The sequence below is a fragment of the Lepidochelys kempii genome, chromosome 4, assembly GCF_965140265.1.
Source record: "Lepidochelys kempii isolate rLepKem1 chromosome 4, rLepKem1.hap2, whole genome shotgun sequence".
Classification (NCBI taxonomy): domain Eukaryota; kingdom Metazoa; phylum Chordata; order Testudines; family Cheloniidae; genus Lepidochelys; species Lepidochelys kempii.
This window is the reverse complement of record NC_133259.1, coordinates 33,923,657-33,944,815: the sequence shown is the minus strand read 5'-3', so window position 1 is coordinate 33,944,815 and position 21,159 is coordinate 33,923,657. Positions and strand designations below refer to the sequence as shown.

General features: G+C 40.6%; 1 protein-coding gene across 3 annotated transcripts in view; it reads right to left on the bottom strand.

Moving 5' to 3' along the window:
• Positions 1-19,260, bottom strand: part of AP1AR (adaptor related protein complex 1 associated regulatory protein) — a 33,203-nt gene extending 13,943 nt beyond the window's left edge. Inside the window, exons 1-6 of one of the 3 annotated variants that reach the window (XM_073340901.1) lie at positions 18,831-19,255; positions 10,704-10,752; positions 8,648-8,674; positions 5,720-5,745; positions 1,971-2,067; positions 1,053-1,151 (exon numbers count right to left, since the gene is read on the bottom strand). In XM_073340901.1, coding sequence (XP_073197002.1) covers positions 1,053-1,151; positions 1,971-2,067; positions 5,720-5,745; positions 8,648-8,674; positions 10,704-10,752; positions 18,831-18,907 — 375 coding nt within the window. In that variant the 5' untranslated portion in view covers positions 18,908-19,255. Of the gene's footprint in view, positions 1-1,052; positions 1,152-1,970; positions 2,068-5,719; positions 5,746-8,647; positions 8,675-10,703; positions 10,753-13,949; positions 14,044-18,830 lie in introns of those variants that run through there. The other 2 variants (XM_073340902.1, XM_073340903.1) reach the window with 2 other exon arrangements.
• Between the last annotated feature and the right edge of the window lie 1,899 nt (positions 19,261-21,159).

Genomic DNA, 21,159 nt, shown 5'->3' with positions numbered 1-21,159 from the left:
CCTACGCGTAAAACAAAATTACTGATGATGACCTGAAAGAGACCAAATACAGAAGAATAAGAAAAAGCAGAAGGCGAGAAAAACCCATCGAGAAAGAATAGAGAACACAATAATAGGAAAGAAATGCAGAACAGAAAGGCATCTCGAAATGATCTGAGAACATTTGATATTGGAAGAAAACTAAATCTCATCTTTGCCCTACAGTGTCCCATGCACTGTGAGCTGGCCATGATGGTCATGTCAGACTCTTGCTGGTAACACTGTTCATTTAGTGAACTACTGCATTAACTTTTCAATAAGAAAAGGTTGAATGGTAGTTAGTCCTAAAATGGGCTCTGACCTAATATCTTGTTGACTGCAGGGATTAATTTTTCATGAGTTTTACTTTCTTCAGTGAGTCTACTGAGGAGCTTTTAAAACTGTCTGTAATTAACATGTACACTGTGTTTGGGAAGTTTTGTTCTCTTGGGCATACCGTAACTGCTGCCACAAACAGCATTTAAATGGAAGTTGAAAAAAGTTAGACATACAGTTCTAAGTGTTCTTTTAAATTTGCAGACACTTCATATAATTAGACAATTTATACTCATCTTTTAGCTAAGGAATTGAGATGAAAAATATATGTACTAACACTTATGGGTTAAAATACAGTATTATTCATATAATCACACTTGCATGAAGAAGTCAAAGTATCACAGAAGACAGACCAGCAACGGTCTACTGGATAAACAGAAAACAAGAAGCCATTTTTCTTTTTTAAGACATCCAGGCTAAGTGTTATCAGCTGACCCCAATCTCAATAGCAACAGGCACTAGGCATTTAACACTGCTACTATTCACAGGCACAAATGTTTTATGCAACACATGCGCTACTCTGCTATAAAAATACTTGATATTAGACTTCAGGGACTATGCATGAAAATAGACACTACTACAAACCAAGCTGCATCTCAGAAATTACTTCTGAGAAAATAAATGAAACTACAACAGTCTGTGTACAAAAAAATATAGAACAGAAGCTCTGATATGTATTGGGGTCTTTTTCCCCTCACCTCCAAGAGCTTTTTCTGCTTTGCTGCCCTGGCTGCTTCACGCTGTGCAGCATATAAAGCCTCTTCTTCTATTCTTAACTTCTCCTCTTGTAAGGCTAACTGTATATGAACAAAATAATAAGGGTTAACAAAAGCAGAACCTATCTATCTTCCTATGAATAAAAACATAAGTTTACTAAATTAAAAGAAAAAGTTACTCATAAAAAGACAAACAAAAAACAAACTATCAGACTGTATAGTCAGAAACCATTTTCTTGATCATAATTATATGCAAAGTATTGAGAGTCTGCAAGTTTCTTCTTTCAAACAACTATTGAAATTGAGTCGGATATACATTTCCCTGTTAAAACAAAGACTCCTGGGAAAATAGTGAGCTGTTTTAAATAAATAAGGGCGTTTTACCGAGGACCATATAAATTATATAAATAGTTTTAAACATGAGATGCATTTGTATTTAAAGAGGTGTTTATCTGGAAGTGATAACAATTAATGGAATATGATATGGAAATTAGTGAATGGGATAGGATGTTAAAAGCAGACATGATGAATTAGGTTCTTTCATTTAAAAAAAGTTTTCGCCCCTCTCCACTAAATAAGCTGAATAAAATACACAGCACATTTTTCCTTTCCAAAGAAAAAAGGCTGGCATAGTTTGAATTTAACAGCTCTCTATAGAGGATTATCTACCTTATTTATTATATTTTCCATTTAATTAAGCAGTAAAAGAATTAAGTGATCATCTTTCATACACATTTAATTGCACAGCTACAGTACCTGGACAACTAAAAATCCTGTTAACTGATAAATGCAAGAACAATGATTTGCCACAAGTTAAAACTTGTTTTGCTTCATTTTTAAATAGGCCATTATTTGTAATCATAAAACTATCCAAGTCATAGAACCATCACAATTATCTACCTCTGACTGAAGTTTCATATCAAATGCTCTCTGTTTTTCAGCAATGGAATCATAATGTCTCTCTCTCAGAGCAGCAATTTCTTCCTCCGTCAGAGGTCTGAAGAGGGAGAAAAACAGAGGCACTCTTTAGTAAATTATTAGTTAGACCAGGAACTAATAAGACAAGGCTAATAAATGGAAGTACACTAATGAGGGAAAGAAGGAAGCAGTTAATTTAGAATTCTAAATTGTTCAGCCAGCCTTTTGACCTGAAGTTCTAACTGGATTGGCCAGACACAGTTAATCCAAACACAGGAGCAGGCTGAAAGTACAGTTCATATCTAAAACAAGGTTTAAAGTTACAGGGCTTACCTAAACAAACAGTTAATGCAGAGCAAACTGGGGTGTAAATCTACCTAATACTAGTATGCCATGCACTAACTGTCATGTGGACCGCGTTACTGTGCATTAAATCTTCCCTAGTGAAATGGGAGTAGACCAAAGCACACTCTAGAGAACTTTTAGAGTGTGGTCCACACAGACAGTTAATGCACAGCAAGGTACATTTACACCCCAGCTTGTCAAGCATTACTATTTATCTCTACATACATAGATATATTCCCCACGAAAACACATTTTATTGAAGGCAATGTGATTTAAGTGTATTTAAATGAAATCACGTTCCCCCAAAAAAGAATTCACCCTTTATAAAAATTATGCCCCTTTTAAGAGAAGGATAAAAGCCTCAAAATTAAGATTGAAAGATTCCAAGTAATTTCTCAGTGCAGTATGACCTTTCACTCACTGCTGTCCCATCCTATTTAATTATGTCCCCTTTTTCTAATCTCTAATAGAAATATTGGACATATCTTTTATTACACATTATTTAATACGTAGTAAAGATTTCAAAACGAAAGTAATCCTCGGGTAACTGAAGTTATATCAGAGCTCAAAATATTCTCTCAGATCAAAGTGTAGGAGAAGCAGAACAATGTTTTTATTAAAGAACTGGAATGGAAGATCTGTTTCATGTTGATTAAAATTATGTAAACGTATGTGCACTTTGCATTATGTAGCAACTAAGCAATGAACACTGTGTTTCACAGGGAGCAAGGTCCCACTCTTGAAGACAAGTTGTGCCAACATTGCGCCTGATGAAGTTGCAGAATCAAGTGACAATGTTGCAGGATATATTAAATGTTATAGCATGTTGGATAAGAATTCATGGAATAGAAAGATTTTATAATTTTAGGAACTTGTTATTGTAACTTTTGTATATACTTTTGCAAATATTAGGGGACCAAGTTAAGATTGAGTGAGTGCTATAAGCCTGTAGGATTATAGAGCAGTGGAGAATTCACTGGAACCTTGTACGTGGTCCAGATTTTCCACCACAACTAGTGGAATGTTTGTCAATAAACTAATTTTTGTGGGATGTTAGAAGGGGAGTTTTTTTTTTTTAAACTGACCTAAAGTACAAAACCCAAAGCTACAGGTTTAAAAAGGCAAGATATTTACGAAAGTCAGGTGAAGGAAATGCAGACAAAGCTTCTGCATTGTTTTATCTTTGTATGCCTAAATAAAGGCCACTTGCTTTTAACTTTGCATCAGTAGTTTAAATAAAGCAGTGTGCCCTTGTTGCCAAGAAGGCCAATGGCATTTTGGGATGTATAAGTAGGGGCATGGCGAGCAGATCGAGGGACGTGATCGTTCCCCTCTATTCGACATTGGTGAGGCCTCATCTGGAGTACTGTGTCCAGTTTTGGGCCCCACACTACAAGAAGGATGTGGATAAATTGGAGAGAGTCCAGCGAAGGGCAACAAAAATGATTAGGGGTCTAGAACACATGACTTATGAGGAGAGGCTGAGGGAGCTGGGATTATTTAGCCTGCAGAAGAGAAGAATGAGGGGGGATTTGATAGCTGCTTTCGACTACCTGAAAGGGGGTTCCAAAGAGGATGGCTCTAGACTGTTCTCAATGGTAGCAGATGACAGAACGAGGAGTAATGGTCTCAAGTTGCAGTGGGGGAGGTTTAGATTGGATATTAGGAAAAACTTTTTCACTAAGAGGGTGGTGAAACACTGGAATGCGTTACCTAGGGAGGTGGTAGAATCTCCTTCCTTAGAGGTTTTTAAGGTCAGGCTTGACAAAGCCCTGGCTGGGATGATTTAACTGGGAATTGGTCCTGCTTCGAGCAGGGGGTTGGACTAGATGACCTTCAGGGGTCCCTTCCAACCCTGATATTCTATGATTCTAAAGTATATGTTTAATAAACTCAAACATCAGCAATCTTGCTGTATATTATACAGATCTACCTTCAATTAATTTACTAACATGCATTTAAGTTTAAAAATATTTTTATGCATAATCACTGAAATATACTTTTAGAAAATATCTACACTGTGAACAAAGTTGAATACCTGTGAGGAAAAGAAAAGCCAAGTGTCATAGCCTTTAAAAGAAGTTGAAACTTTTAAAATTTAGAAGGATACTTCAGAAAAATCTTAAATATCTTGTTCTAGACTACTGAAAAAAAGTTGTTGCTTTATACTGATTTATTTGAAGTCCTTCTATTGACTCAGATGCCAACCTTGCTTTGAGATTTTTTAGGGGTGTTTATGAAAACAATTAAGGATGTTGCTTGGATCAGCTGCCAGTGCCAAAGGTAAATACAGATAGGGGGTCGAGTCTAGCACTTTGAATGCTTGTGGTGAATTTTAGATACACTTTTGTGAATGTTAGAGCAATAGGGACTGTCCCCCCACCTCCAGAACCAGTCCAGGACCTCTAACCCTGCCTCCCCACCTCCATGAAACCAGGACCTCTCTATAGCCCTCCTTATTGTATTCTTCTCCATGCTTGAGAATGAGGGTAAAGGGGAGGATCAGTCTTGGGAAAGCTACCTAAGGTCCTTAATTACCTTGGCCAAACCTGGGCCTGGACCTGCTTCCTAGGATGATCTTCCTCCATTGCATTCCCTCTCTGTCCTCTTCTGCCACTGCCTCTCTGGCTTTTCTTCCCCCGCAGCCTGTGCAGTGAGAGTCTGACAGCAGGCAAACTCTGGTGACTGACTGCAGAGTCTGGGGTGCTAGATTCAATACCCAAGCCCCAGGCTGCCACAATTGCACAGAGCACTCTAAAGGTACACTACTCAGGGATAAAAGAGCCATGGCACAGCTGTGGCTGACCCAGGTCAGCTGATTTGGGCTTGTGGGTCTTAAATTGCTATGTAGATGTTTGAGCTGGGGCTGGAGCTCGAGCTCTGGGACCCTCCATCCTCGCCCATTCAAGATCACTGTGTCTTGCTTCCTATCATCCTCATGGCACAGTCTATTCATGTGCCCCAAAGGCAGTGAAGAAGAACATCCCCCTGTGGTTGTGGTGCTATTTGTTGTTTTAGTCAGATCCAAGTGGTTGTGAATGCCACATAAATGTAAACTTTGCAAAACTAGTAGATTTAAGGTGTAGGTTCATCATTTCAGAATTAAATATAAAAATCAGGTGGGTTACAAAAAATAAGGGATTTATTGTTGACTAAATTCCATTAAAAAGTATTTTAAACTATATTAAAATAAATTACCACTACAAGTATTAATATCTTGTAAGTGCACAGTTATCCACTGAAGTTGGGTAACTGTCTGGCATTAGAATTTTCAAGCATCAGTTAAGTGAAAAAGTCAGCATGAATTTTGCTGGTCATATGTAACTTGACTGACATGGTGGAAGAGGACATAAGCTACTAAAAAAAGCTCTTGAAACACGTCTTACCTATGACTGCTTCCTGGGCTTTCTCCCTGTTAAATTACAAATAAAATTAATGTAATTAAGATAATCCATTACCTACTTCTTAATATATAAACTAACCCATCTACATTTATTTAAAAAAAACCCACCACCACCACACTTTCATAGACAACAGTTTAAATATCAGCAATACACAAATGTAATTAGAGATCCAACAGAATGAGCTACAAGCATCCTCTTTTTCCATCTTCACCTTTCTGAGTAACAGGCAGCTAGTTTCAGCCTGTCTGCACTGTGATAGAATGCTGGCAGTCTGTGAAAGGAGGGTATTTCTTGTATAGGTAGATCACAAGGCAGGTCCTCTCTTATGGTCTCCAGCTTGTTTTGGCCATTAAAGAGTTTGTGGGATTAGGTTTCTCCCCCAACCCTCTTTTCCCTTTTACATGATAGGCAGCAACATGCAGAAACTACATGGGACATACAGAGCAGGCTGATCGGCCACTTGTTAAGTAGCACAACTTATTACCACCCTTTGCTCTTTATCCAGGAGTAAAACCTGGGCAACTTTGGTACTGTCCATGGATGAAGACAGCTCCATGGCTGCTGCCTGAAAAACTTCAGATTCCTGAAGACCTCATGGTGAAGATTCCATTCTTCCTAGTCTGTCAGCTTAGCTAGTCTCCCCTTAGTCACCCTTTTCCCAGATGTGAAGCACTCTTGCTGGAAAAGGGTGTTTTTCAGCCCATGTGAAAAACACATTAGTTTCCCTCTGAAGCATTTTGGACCTAGGGACCTCCGTGTTTGTTGACATGACTGGCCAACATATTGTCCATCATCACCAGCACGTGCTTGTTCGGAAGTGAAGTTGTGAGGCCTATTTTGGTCCTTTGGAATGGTTTGTGGCTTGAGCCAATTTATGTACAAGCAGGGTGAGAGAACTGCATAAAACTTGAATCGGCATTCCCCCATTGTGTTGCCTAGACAGCAACTTCCACGTTTTCATATTCTGGTCTGGCTTGGATACAGCACCAGAATCTTCTACTCTGTACCAACCAGATCAGTGATATGTTTACCTCATTCTGCATTAGCCTGGGAGGAGGAGACCTCAGCAACTTGGGTCTTTGTTTCAGGTCAGTCTGCACTATAAACTTAACTTGGTATAACGTCATTCGGGGTGTGAAAAATCCACACTCCTGAGCGACGCAGTTATATTGACCTAACCTCCAGCGTAGACAGTGTTAGGTCAACGGGAGAGCTTCTTCCATCAAAATAGCTACTGCCTCTCATGGAGGTGGATTAACTATGCCGACAGAAGAAGCTCTTCACTAAAGCACTGCAGCAGCACAGCTGAAACTTTTTAAGTGTAGACTTGCCCTCAGTCACTGAAAGGCGCATATTTCTGCCTAGGAATTTCACGAGGGAAGAATTGCATCAGAAGCAAAGTTTCTTTTTTTGGCTTTTTCCTTTGCTGTTTGTCCAGCATAACACCTTTACTGAGGCTGGGCAGTGAAGCTAACCACTGTAGTACCCCAGGAGAGAGATTAGCTCCAGTCAAAATGGCGTACAAGTTTTGTCAAGTTCTAGGGCTACTAGCCCTCAAGAGGCACTAAAGAACCTATTAGATTAATTTTAGAAAGGTCTATAATTCTTTTTTTAAAAACTTGACAAGAAAAAACACTAAGCCATGCCAGAAGCAGTCCATTTTCCAATTTTCCATTTGAGAAAACTGGTGAGCTGTTCAGAAGCCAGTGACTGACACATGCCACATTTTTTTTTAAAGAACGTTTTTTTAAAGCCATTGTGCAAGGACACTTCTAAGCAGCAGTCACAGAACTATCTGCACTTCACAGATGGTTGAAAAATGCCACTTTTGACCTAGTTCCTCAGAACACTTGAACTGTGCTGGTATCCATTATAAACGCACACCTTGTAGATTACTGCTTATGTACAGACATTGGAACCATAAGGGATGCCAATCCTGTTTATTGAAGGTGCAAAAGAGACCAGTAAGGGTTACTATTTAAATTTTGCACTACCAAAATCTGAACAAGTTCATTCTTAGATAGCAAAAACTAGCAGAGCAAGTGTAGTCTGTATACCCTATATGCAGTAATTTCACTCTTGTGCCATGTTTTCAAATGCATTTTGGGTCACATGGACAGAGTTCAACTACCTCCAGGTCCCTGAGAAGTTCTATAACTGTACCTCCCGAATGGTATTTATTATGTCTTTATTTTTATTTTTTTGGAGTTGCCAGGGAGTTGGGAAAAGAGGCTTGTTGACACAGAAATCCTCTCTTTACTACTTTCCTTCAAAAACCTTAAGTTGCAATGAAGGATGGACTGAAAGCAACAAATTGTAGCACTGGTGAACTACTTCCTTGTGTTAGGCTTCAGAAATGAAGGGGAGCATTACCAAAGAGTAACTCCAATGCACACATTCCTAGATGGGACTAAAGACACTGACTACAGCACTTTTACCAGTTCAAGTTAGAGCTTATAATAGTTCAGGTGCCAAACTCAAATTCTCTGTATAAAAGCATGCTGTACTGCCACCACTCAATTTTGGGGAATGGGGAATGTTTGTGGTTTATCAAAAAGATTACAGTTAGCCAAGTATTCCTACTCTTATGTGGGATACACCTAAAGACTGAATCTTTATCATGTATAATTTTTTTCATAATTCCCATTATAATAACCCTGCACTTCCCTTTGCAGCCCCACTTCTCTTCATCCCCCGCAACCAGAGGAATATTATTTACTACTATCCTAGAGGAAGAAAATCAAGCCCTGATAGTGTCAAAAAAATACCAGCAACTCTTCTATGAAGAGACCAATGCAGAAGTTAGCTGCAGCCAGAAGGGTTAGCAAGATGTGGATCCTGGGACTACAAACAGAAGTGTGAAAGTGTGTTGAATTACTGAGTTCTGTATTGTGAAACCCAAGTACTTACCTCATCACTTTCCACTAGATTCTCAAACTGCAAAGAAAAACAACACAGAGTATACAAGGTTACTGACAAGCAGACATTGTGATACAAACACCGCACTTCAATGAACACATAAAAATCAGCATAATTACAACAGCTTTACCTATTAGGCATATTTTGTGGAAACACTGCTCCAATTAAAGCTGAAGACAATAATATTCAATTATCAAATCTTCTACTTTGTGAAGAGCTATTGCTTTTGGAGTGTGACCAGTTACCCTACAAACACTGCTTGTAAGTTGTTTTCTTCTACACAGAATGTAATAATTAAGAGGATAAGAGTTAGAATAAAAAGTTTTGTTGCATTTGATATTATACAGTGCCCAAGCAACTCTGTTGGGAGGATAATTTACGGTTTTATTAGTTAACGACTGATGAATTCTCTCAGTCATGTATTCTGATATGAATAAGAGCCGTAAAACTATCAGTCATAGGCACTACAGACACAGAAGTACTGTGTATTAGTATAAAAGTGCACCAAAGCCAAAAGCTGTAACGCAAACTACCTCTAACACTAAAATATTAAAATAAATGAAATTCATGACATGTTTTCTGAAAAATATTCAGAGGGCAAAAATGATGAAGTTTATTTTAACTTATAAAAACAAATAAATTGCCTATACAAAAGCTCTAGGCACTGTTGACATCTCTTAAGAAATAAATACAAGCTTTCCTCAGCCAAAGATGGAAAATCCTCTCTTCCAGTTATGGATCCTAACACGGTCCCAGTCTCCCCTCCCACAACCTGCCTCCTGAAAAGCTTCAGCATAGGTGTATCTCTTCCCCAGAGAGACCTTGATTCATCCCTTTCCATTTTGGGGATATACTGTAACAAATTCAGGTGGAATAATCAGTTACTTGAAACAGAAGCCAGGATTCCAAGCAAGATGACAACTTTGCATATCAAAGAATAAGAGCCCATAAAAACATCAGGATGCTTTAAAAAGGGATCTAAGCACAGAAGGCTGAATTCAAAATATATGCAGTCTTATAAGTTGCACAAGCCACTGCAGCAGATTGACCTAACACAAAGACTGAAATAAAACCAACAGAAGCCATCCAGCGCTGTTTCCTACATCTTTAATGGAGTCAATCTACTAGCATCAGTGGCCAGCACAGACTGTAGGAGTTCCTATAAGGTACAGAATGACTACTATAAATGGGAAGGGAGAAACTGGTCTAAGCCATCTCGGAGGTTATGAAAAGGACAGAACCTTCTTTCCACTATCAGTCTGCTGCTGCAGGGAACACTCACAGACAGATTTATGCTGCAGAAGGGGAGATTTTTCAGTCCACATAACCTTCTATTTCCCTTGCTGACAACCAAGTAAGGTAGCAATTGTAGCTACTACAAATTTATCCCCAACAATGCCAGGTTCCACCTTTGAGGAAAGAGCTATCCTCAAGTTCTTAGGACAAGGGCATGTGTGCTATATTGACATGTTCTATGAACACACTCAACTCTGTTATTCCCATGAAGCTGACAGATTAGGCAAGTGACAGACTCTGCCCTCAGCTAAACTGATAGTCTTTGATTGTGCAACTATAGAGACGCTTCCTTGCTTGAAAGTCAGGATTTTCCTGTCAACACAGAGTACCCTCCACAGTTGGTGGATCTTGAGAGATCAGATCAGATTCTGTGATCCAGCAGACTAAATTAGGATGCATTTATAATGGCAAAAATGTGATACATTTCACTCCCAGTATAGCAGTAGTGGAAGCTGAGTAAAGTCAGGACTTGAGAATTTTTGCTACTGTCTCATCTGTTGCTGGACAGGGCACAGAAAACTAATACTTTGATTCCTCTATGCATTACAGTTTAGAATACTGACATGCCTAAGTCTTTTTACTTGACCAAGAGAAGTGGCAAGACAATTGCTATTTTATGATTCACTTAGTGCTTTAGTCTGATATAGTGTTAAGAGGTTCCATTTTACGCAAACAATGACAAGTGCCAGAAAGTCTGGTTGGGGTGCAACGTTTAAAAAAGGTTTTCCAGGCTTAGGAAAAAAGTACTTACCTCTATAGTGAAGTGTTCTCCAGTTGAACATGTTCTAAAATACTTTGATCTAGAAAATAAACCCATAATTTCATTGCAGGTTAGTAGTTCTATAGTTCAAATATCTTCTCAAAATATTCTAAAAATTATTTATGACACAATGAAATCAGGTCTGATAGTTACATCAGTACCATTTTAATTACAAAATTAGAAGCGGTTCAAGAGCAAAATACTTCAAAAGCCATTGTGAGTTCATTTTAATGTTAAGGCTTAAGCCAATTTATTATCGTCAATTATTAATTGAGCTATATATTAACTGATGCACTATATTACAGGGGAGACAAATTGGAGTGTGAAAAATACTTGCGTCTGAGGATGTAAATTTTTTTTTTTCAAATTGGAAGGTGTAAAAAGAATTACCCCTTCACTGGGAAAGGAGTTTATGTATCAGGATGCTGATCGCTTTGCATTTGCTGCCATTGAGCATTTTTATTTTTAAACTGTGTTAACCAGTTTTAGTACATTTTGCCTATTTCCCGCAAGACAGATGATTCTGGCCAGCCTCTGAAAAACTCATTGCTCATGGTATGACCCATTATGCCTGCTAGCTGTGTTCTATGTAACAAATGCCAGCTTGTAGAGTGTCATTCTTTGACTGTTTACTGATGTAGCTAAGGGGCTAACATTTTATACCTCTTGTTTTTGCAGAAAGATTACTGATTTATTCAAAAAAGCATCAAGAAACAAGTTGGTAAACCAGCACCATTTGCGTTGCCAATTCTCCATGGATCACAGTTTGGGAACCAAATGACATTTTTGGCAGACGGTGGTTGTGCATAGCAACTACAGAAACCCAAGCCTTTCTTTGATTCACTGACTGACTTAAGTATATCTTAAGGAGGTTCTCCACTCCAAAGTAATGAGTCAGGCGAGTATAATTTGAAGTTTATCCAAGACTTTCAAACAAGACTTTTTTTTTCAGGCTATCACCCCTTAAGTCAGAATATAGGCTCTCAAATAGCAGACCACTGCTGATTTAGGTATGGTTGTATCAATATATTATAAATTCTAGCACAAGGCGTAAATAAAAACTACTGTTCTGTCCAGAAATAACTTCCAGGGTAACCCAACCGTGACTGCTCTTATTCATTGTTAGAGGAGCTTTTCTAGACCTTCAGCTCCCAAAATGTTCTGCACCACAGAGAAAGAGCACATGTGCACACACACCACACCTTTAAAAAAGAAATGGTGAAATTAAGAAAAGAAAAATTTAGGCTGACACTAGGAAAACTTCCAGACCGGTGAGATGTACTAGGCTATGGAATGGTCTCCCAGGGTTGTGAGAAAACAGCTATGTTACAGCAAGCCCAATGGACTGTAACAAGTCTGGGAGGGCCCAAAGAAAGCCCAGTTCCTTGAGTGATGTAACCGGGTTGGAAAGAACAGACAATATGCTGCAGCCCAGAACTCCACATAACCCCACTTTTTTTTTTGCATACAAAAAAAAGTGTAATTGATCCAGCCACCCCCACCCCCAGCTCCCACCCATGAGTGCAGCCCTTAAGAGGCAGATTCCTCAGCCAAGTATCAGCAACATAACTGTCATGTTGACCACACTGAAGGCAGAATATTGAAGGAAAACAAATTAATTAGGTTACATGCCTCCATCAGGGTTTGCAGTTAGAAATCAATGGGCCCTAAGTTACTTCAGTGACTTTGAAAATCCTTAAACGCCTAACTTTAGCCTTCTGTTTTTGAAATTTTCAGCCTGTGTGTTTAAAAAAGTTCATATTAAGTTTAACATTGAAGTCTAAATAACTTTTCATAGTTAACATGGAAGCAATTTTGTTTTGAAGTAAAAGATTTTATGCCACTAAGAAAGTTTTTTTTTTTTGTTTAACTAAAAATACGTTTGCCTTGATGCTGTAAACACTCAGGCACAAGCTAAACTTTAAGCACAAGCAGGCTGACTGAAGTCAGTGGGACTATTCATGAGCATAGTCATGTACCTGAAGTGTTTCCAGAATCAGGGTCTTAATTTTCAATTTTGATTTCTGCCAATACCAACTTTGCAAAATTCAAGAAACATACCCTACCAGTAGTGGCATTTTAAAAACTGCATTTATGATTCAGTTCATTATTATTTAGTTTGTTAAGTTTTAATCTAAAGTTGCAATAGCACAAGTTTCCAAATAATTTTTAAAAAGACTCAGATTAATTATTTGTTTTTACCAAAAAACCAAAAGAAAACAAAAAATACCCCCAAGCCATTTAAATTGCTCCCCCATGTTGCTTTCATTTTCAGCTCACAATAGCAGCATGTTTGAAAACGGTCTTCAGAATGCATACCTCCTGTTTTAAATTGAATAATTGTCTAAAGCAGTGGTTCCCAAACTTGTTCCGCCATTTGTGCGGGGAAAGCCAGCATGTCCCTCAGCCCGCGCCGCTTCCAGCAGCTCCCATTGGCCTGGAGCAGCAAACCGCGGCCAGTGCGAGCAGCGATCGGCCGAACCTCCGGACGGGGCAGGTAAATAAACTGGCCCGGCCCACCAGGGGCTTTCCCTGCACAAGCGGCAGAACAAGTTTGGGAACCACTGGTCTAAAGGGATGGATAACAAGCAACAGAAGAAGCATCTTGTGTCACTTGGCTCTGTTGCTCCCTCTTATTTACAGAAATGATAAGTGTGGGCCTTATCCTTTGAGGAACTCAGTGCCCTGAAATCCCACTAAGGTTATGGACGACACGAGGGCACTGGGCACCTCTCAGGGTAGGGCCCAGAGTGAACAAGGAAGGAGTGGGGAAAATGTTGCTTTCATCACCCCTTACCATTTGTCGGATTTGAGCTGAAATTAAAGAATAGATTAGTACATCATTAGTGTGCATATGTATATTATGTTATGATATTCTATATTTAAATACAGATACATTTGATTATTTTCTTGAAAGAACTTTTAAAAGAAAAGGTTACAGTATTGTTTCACTTCTCCATCTCTTGCAGCTCATACAAAATCATGACCTTTTTGACATTACAGGTTAGCCAATTAAACTTTAAAGTTGACAAAATACTGTATGGGAAAAAGACATATAGGGTTCATATTTACACTCCATAGAAGGAGTAAATAAGCTAAATACAATCCTATTTAAGTACTGATGCAGGGGGATTTTTATATTAAAATCTTGTTAATAAAATTAGATATGCAAGAACATGGACATATGGAAATTTAAACTGATTTTGTTTTTTACATAAGTGATAAAAATGTTTATACTTTAATCTTATCATGGAAATGACAGCAAAAGAATGCCAGGAGCTCCAATTATACTTATTCCGCACAGCTGCCTTTTATGAACGATGTGATCTCTCTAGGAGCAAAGAGAAAAAGCTTATGATTGAGGACAGGGACAAACTAGATCTGACCTATTTTTTAATTACAGCTGGAGGCCACAGACATTAAGTTTTATTTGAAGAGCAATATTAACAGAAATTTGTTTCAGGACACAATTAAAAATGGTAATTTTAAAAAGGACCAAATTCTGTAGCTAAGCAGGCAGCTTAAGAAACCCTTCTTGTTGTTCCCACTGAGAATTCAATTACTACAGTAATTCATATAGTAGACATTTTGCTAAAAAGTTATTTTAAAATTTCATACAATTTGCAATTTTATTTTAAAATTTCATACAATTTGCAATTTCATACAAAGATAAATTCAATTTAGATTAGTGTCTGTCTTTGCAAGCCTCATATATAAATGCACTAAAGTGCAAAGTAAACAGTATTACAAGAGATCTCTCCAATTTTATAGTTAGAGACCTCACTGCATACAACAATGAAGGTGAAGCACTAATTTCCTCAGAGATGCTGAACCTTCTCCCAGAAGTGATTACCATTACCTTCAACGAGAGCAGCGTCAGATCCCATAAGTATGGATCTGTGTACATTAACAGTATGGTTTGGAACCTGGGATTTCTGCCAATTTTATCAGTTAACATTCAACTTCACACAGCATTTGCTACAGAGGTCTTCAGAATTCCTAAACCTTCTCAACTTATACCATAATATTCTCTCTCCCCACCCCCAGTTCTATGAAACATCTACAAGAGTCACAACTTTCTAACGTCTACCTTTCCCTTTCTCAGTTGCTCATATCTTACTGGAAAAAATAAATCTTTCTAGACTGAAAGCTTTCATGTTGGATATCAGCAGAGAGGTGATTATTTTTAATCTTTGGGCAAAATATTTGTTCAGCATATACTAAAGGAAAATATTTATTAAATATCTATAGAAATTTATTAAAGACCTTCCCCCACAGACTACACTTAGATTTTTACAGATGCTAATTGATTCATATTTGGCTTACATTGCAGATATCAAGACCCCCAAAAGAACACAAATTTGAACAGTCAGTTTATTAATTTATGAACTTTTTTCTAAATACAAGCACAGTAGAATTTTTGATCAACCAAAAGCCACAGTTGTTCAAAATGTTGATAAAAACATAAAATGTTTTAACTTTTGATCAAGCTAAACTCTAAGTCAGTTTAAAGCTATTGAATTTGGGGGAGTGTGCATGCCCAACCTGTTCTTAAAAAAAAATAAAAAAATCCAAGGATGGGGATTCCACAACCTGCCTTGGAAGCCTATTCCAGTGCTTAACTATCTTTATCGTTAGAACATTTTTCTTAATATTTAATCTCCCCGACTGCAGATTAAACACATTATTTCCTGTCCTACCTTCAGTGGCCATGGAAAACAAATGATTAACATGCTCTTAATAATAAATAATAATAATAGCCCTTAACATATTTGAAAAGACTTATCAGGTCCCCCTTCAGTCTTCTTTTCTCAAGACTAAATGTGTCTAGTTTGTTTTTTTTAAACCTTTCCTCAGAGGTCAGGTTTTCTAAACCTTTAGTATTTTTGTTACTCTTCTTTGGACTCTCTCCGATTGATTCGTATCTTTTTTAAAGTGTACTGTGTCCAATTCTGGGCACCACTCCAGTTGAATCCTTACCAGTGCAAAGTACAGTGGGACAATTACTTTCATGGGTAACATACAACGCTTGTTAACATGCCCCAAAATGATATTAGCCTTTTCCACAACTGCATCACACTGCTGACTCATTCGTGATCCACTAGAATCCCTCTAGATCCTTTTTGGCAGTACTAGCCAAAGTTATTCATTTCATAGTTATGCATTTTATTTTTCCTTCCTAAGAATATCACTTCGCACTTGTCTTTACTAAATTTCACCTGGTTTAATTCAAATCAAATCTCCGATTTGTCAAGGTCATTTTGAATCCTAATCTTCTCCTCCAAAGTGTTTGCAACGCCTCCAAACTTGGCGTCATCTGCAAATTTTATAAGCATGCTCTCCCCTCCATTATTCAAGTCATTGATGAAAATATTGAACAGTACTGAACCCAGGACTAACCCCTACGGCGCCCCACTAGATACATCCTCCCAGTTTGACAGCGAACCATTGATAACTACTCTTTGAGTATGGTCTTTCAACCAGTTGTGCACCCACTTTATAGTAATTGCATTAGGCTTCATTTCCCTAGTTTGCTTATGAGAACATCATGTGGGAACTGTGTCAAAAGCCTTACTAAAAATCAAGATATATCACAATTACTCTTTCCCCTGTCCACTAGACCAGTAACCCTGTCGAAGAAGATTAGGCTGATTTGGCATGATTTGTTCTTGCTGACTGGTTATTCCTCATAACCCTATTATCCTCTAAGTGCTTACAAAGTAAGTGTTTAATAATTTGTTCCAGTATCTTCCCAGGTACCAAAGTTAGCCTGACTGGCCTATAATTCCCCAGGTCCTCATTGTTCCCCTTTTTAAAGTTAGGTTTGTCCTTCTCCAGTCCTCTGGAAACTCACCCATCCTCCATGAGTTCTCAAAGATAATTGCTAATGGTTCTGAGATTGCTTCCTTTAGTTCCTTAAGTACAAATTTCATCAGGCCTCCCCAACTTGAGTATGTTTAACTTATCTAGATATTCTTTAACCCATTCTTTCCTGATATTGGCTTGCATAAACGTTACTTGTGTTTAGCATCTGTTCATCATTAACCTTTTTCACGAAAACTGAAGCAAAACCGGCATTAAGCACCTCAGCATTCTTGATGTCATCTTGAATTAGGTCTCCTTCCAGCCTTAAGTGGAGGACCCACACTTTCCCTCATCTTTCTCTTGCTCCTAATGTATGTAAAGAAGCTCTTCTTTTTGCCTTTTACGTCCCTTGCTAGGTGTAAGCACTAGTGTAGACAGGCTCTGAGCGCTGGGAGCTAATCCCCTTGTGGAGGTGGATTACCAGGAGCGCTGGGAGAGCAAGCTCATGCACGAGCGTACTTGCGCTTCAAAGCGCTGCCGCGGGAGCGTTCCCACAGCAGAGCTTTGAAGTTTCCAGTGTAGGCATACCCCGAATAAAAGTGGTATAACTTGTTGTGCAGAAACTTGTCAGTGTAGACAAGGCCTTATTGTGCCTTGGCCTTTTTTGTTGTTGTTCCGAGATGCTTGTGCTATTCTTTTATACGTTTCCTTAGCAATTCATCCATAGTTCTACTTCTTATAAGATTCTTTTTTGATTTTCAGTCCATTAAAGAGCTCCTGATATGAAAAATAGTAAAAAGCCAATATGGATCTTTCATTCACATTGGGATAGTTTGCAGGTGTTGTGCCTTTAATACCGTTTCCTTGAGAAACTCACAGCCCTCCTAAACTCCTTTATCACCTGGGATTTTCTTCCCATGGGACCTTACCTAGCAGGTCTTTGAGTTTGTTTTGCCTTTTTGAAGTCCACTGTCCTTATTTTGCTACTCTCTCCTTAATTTCCTTTGAATCATGAAATCTGTCAATTCATGATCACTTTTACACAAACTACCTTCCACCTTCACATTCACAACTAGTTCCTCCCTGCTGGTCAGAATCATGTCTAAAATTGTCTCCCTGGTTACTTCCTCCACTTTCTGAAACAAAAAACTGCCCCCAATGCATTCCAAGAATTTACTGAAAACTAATGGTAGCTGTGCAGTCAAAGGGGCACTTGGGAACTATGTCAGAATTCTAAATTCACACCCTCTCTGGACACTGCTAAATCACCTTTACCAGAGATTATTTTTATTCCCGGGGTCATAATTACTGCAGGAGAAGAAAGGATTTAGCTTGTGAAAGTACCAGAAGGATCCAATTCCCAATAGAAAGTTTTCAGTTTAATTTCATAAGTAGTATTAGAGTCCTAGGGCTAATTTACATTAGAAAATAAGATCAACCAAGCTACACTGCTCAAGGGCATGAAGAATACACACCCCTGAGTGGCATAGTTAAGCTGATCTAAATCTCTGTGTAGATTGTGCTAGGTCGATGGAAGAATTCTTATCGCCTCTTAGGGAGGTGGACTACCTATACCGATGGGCGAAGCCCTCCCATTGGTATAGGTAACGTCTACAATGAAGCGCTACAGGGGCAAAACTGCAGCATTTCAAATGTAGACAAGATCCTCAGGCCTTCCACAAGGTTTTGCTAAGCCTTCAAGTTGAAACCGTGGGTGTCAAGTTCTCCCATTACCTCTTTAGAGGAAGGAGGAAACCAGCCAGCTCAAACAAGCGGGAACCGAGGCTCACACAAGTTAGGTGAGTTTTAGCACCCCTAGGTATGACAGAGGCTTAACAGACCAGCCAGCTGGTGGCCGTAAGAAACTGTTTCACTCAGTGGGATTCTGTCCAGGCTGGAGGCCCTCGGCATGGTGCGGGGTCACCTCCCAGAGCTTCCGCCAGGCCACAGCGCCACCTGGCACCTCACCGAGCCCCCTTCCCTCTCCCCCTGCAGCCCCCCTCTACCCTTCCCAGGTACACCCCGCCCGTGCCCGATCGCGAGCCAGCCCCGCCCGTGCCAGGCCCCGCGCCCTGCCCTGCCAGCTGCACATTTGCCCCCCCCGGCTCAGCCCGGGGTCGGCCCCATCTCAGGGCGGGAACAGACCAGCCCGCCCAGCGCCCTCCCCTCTGCCGGCAAGCCGCCGTGCAGCTGCCAGGCCCTTCCGCCCCGCGGGGTCCCGGGGTTGGGAGTGCGGGGTAACGACCCGCGCCAGGGCGGAGCCAGCCCGGTGCGGCGCCTCCCCGCCCCAGGGGGCTGCTCCTTCCGCCTTACCCTCCGCCTCGCTGGATCCGCCCCGCTTCTCTCCGCAAGAAGAGGCCGCAGCACCACTGCGCCCAGCAGTTCCCCATCGCATACTGGGGGCAGCCCCAGGCCTCGGCCCGACCACGGGCAGCGGCCGGTACCGACAGTTACCGGCCCGGAATCAAACGGCCCCTCTGCGGCGCGCGCCACCGCTGCCGCCCAACGGCAGCTGCATCAATGGCCGGGGCGGGGGAAGGGACGGCTCTGCCCCAAGCGGCGGCTACGCTCGCTGCGGAGGGGGAAGGAGCGCCCGGCCGGAGCTCCCCTCCGCCAGCCTCATGGCCCCGCAGCTACCGCTCCCCAGGCGCGCAGCCCCGAACAGCGGCCTGGTGCACCCGTCCCCTGAGTGCCGCATGCGACCCACGGCGGGAGGAGCCGGCAGGTGCGAGCATGCGTAGTAGGGAAACCCTGTTCCCTACGCCCCCACCTGCTCCTCCCCTCTCCTCATCCTATGCAAGGCTGTCCCCTAGCGCCTACCCATCCCCTTCAACTCCGCTCCTGCCTGGCTTCCGGCCCGGGGACTCTCCGCCTCCCTGCTCCCTTCCCCGCCTCCCTTGCGGAGGCAGCACTCTTACCCCAAGCTAGGGGACACCATCACAGGGCCTAATCACATCAGCCACACTATCAGAGGCTCCTTCACCTGCACATCCACCAATGTGATACATGCCATCATGGGCCAGCAATGCCCCTCTGCCATGTACATTGGGCAAACTGGACAGTCTCTACGTAAAAGAATAAATGGACACAAATCAGATGTCAAGAATTATAACATTCATAAACCAGTCGGAGAACACTTCAATCTCTCTGGTCACGCAATCACAGACATGAAGGTTGCTATCTTACAACAAAAAAACTTCAAATCCAGACTCCAGCGAGAAACTGCTGAATTGGAATTCATTTGCAAATTGGATACTATTAATTTAGGCTTAAATAGAGACTGGGAGTGGCTAAGTCATTATGCAAGGTAGCCTATTTCCCCTTATTTTTTCCTCCTACCCCCAACGTTCTGGTTAAACTTGGATTTATGCTGGAAATGGCCCACCTTGATTATCATGCACATTGTAAGGAGAGTGGTCAGTTTGGATGAGCTATTGCCAGCAGGAGAGTGAGTTTGTGGGGAGGGAGGGGCGGAGAAAACCTGGATTTGTGCTGGAAATGGCCTACCTTGATTATCATGCACATTGTAGGGAGAGTGGTCACTTTGGATGAGCTATTACCAGCAGGAGAGTGAGTTTGTGTGTGTGGTTTTTGGAGGGGTTGGGGGTGTGTGAGAAAACCTGGATTTGTGCTGGAAATGGCCCACCTTGATGATCACTTTAGATAAGCTATTACCAGCAGGACAGTGGGGTGGAAGGAGGTATTGTTTCATGGTCTCTGTGTATATAATGTCTTCTGCAGTTTCCACAGTATGCATCCGATGAAGTGAGCTGTAGCTCACGAAAGCTTATGCTCAGATAAATTGGTTAGTCTCTAAGGTGCCACAAGTACTCCTTTTCTTTTTGCGAATACAGACTAACACAGCTGTTACTCTGAAACCAAGCTAGGGTTGGTAACTCTCCAGGGTTGTCCTGGAATCTCCAGGAATTAAAAATGAATCTTTAATTAGAGATTATGTCATGTAGTGAAACCTCCAGAAATACATCCAACCAAAACCGGCAGCCCTACTCCAAGCCTTCAACAAATCATGAGTTAGGGCACCAGACAGGCCTAAAACCACCATGAGACTTTTAAAAAAATAAAATACATTTGGCCTTCCTTCAGGTTAGCTGAGTTCATGGTTTCAAGCTTTTTCTCTCCGAGGCTAAGAACAAGAACCCTTTTGAAATGAAAAAAGAGGAGCATCTCAAACGCCACATTGTGAGAGGTGCACTAAAACTGCGAGAATTGACAACGATGCTAAGGTGACCTTCCTAGTTTTCAAGGAAATAAAGATCCACTACAAAAAATGCATCTTTAAGACACTATACTCTGGATGCTTTATTCATAGTACAAAATCACACTTAGTGAATGAACTTTTACATTGTTGCATTGAATCATAGAATCATAGAATATCAGGGTTAGAAGGGACTTCAGGAGATCATCTAGTCCAATCCTCTGCTCAAAGCAGGACCAATCCCCAATTTTTTGCCCCAGATCCCTAAATGGCCCCCTCAAGAATTGAACTCACAATCCTGGCTTGCTGAGACTCCAAGCTGAATAAAGGTCATAGGACAGCCGCCATCAAATATGGAATGTCACTTACACAAGGGGTGATCACAGCATTTGGGATCATCCTAATCACCAGTGGTTGGTAATCCTA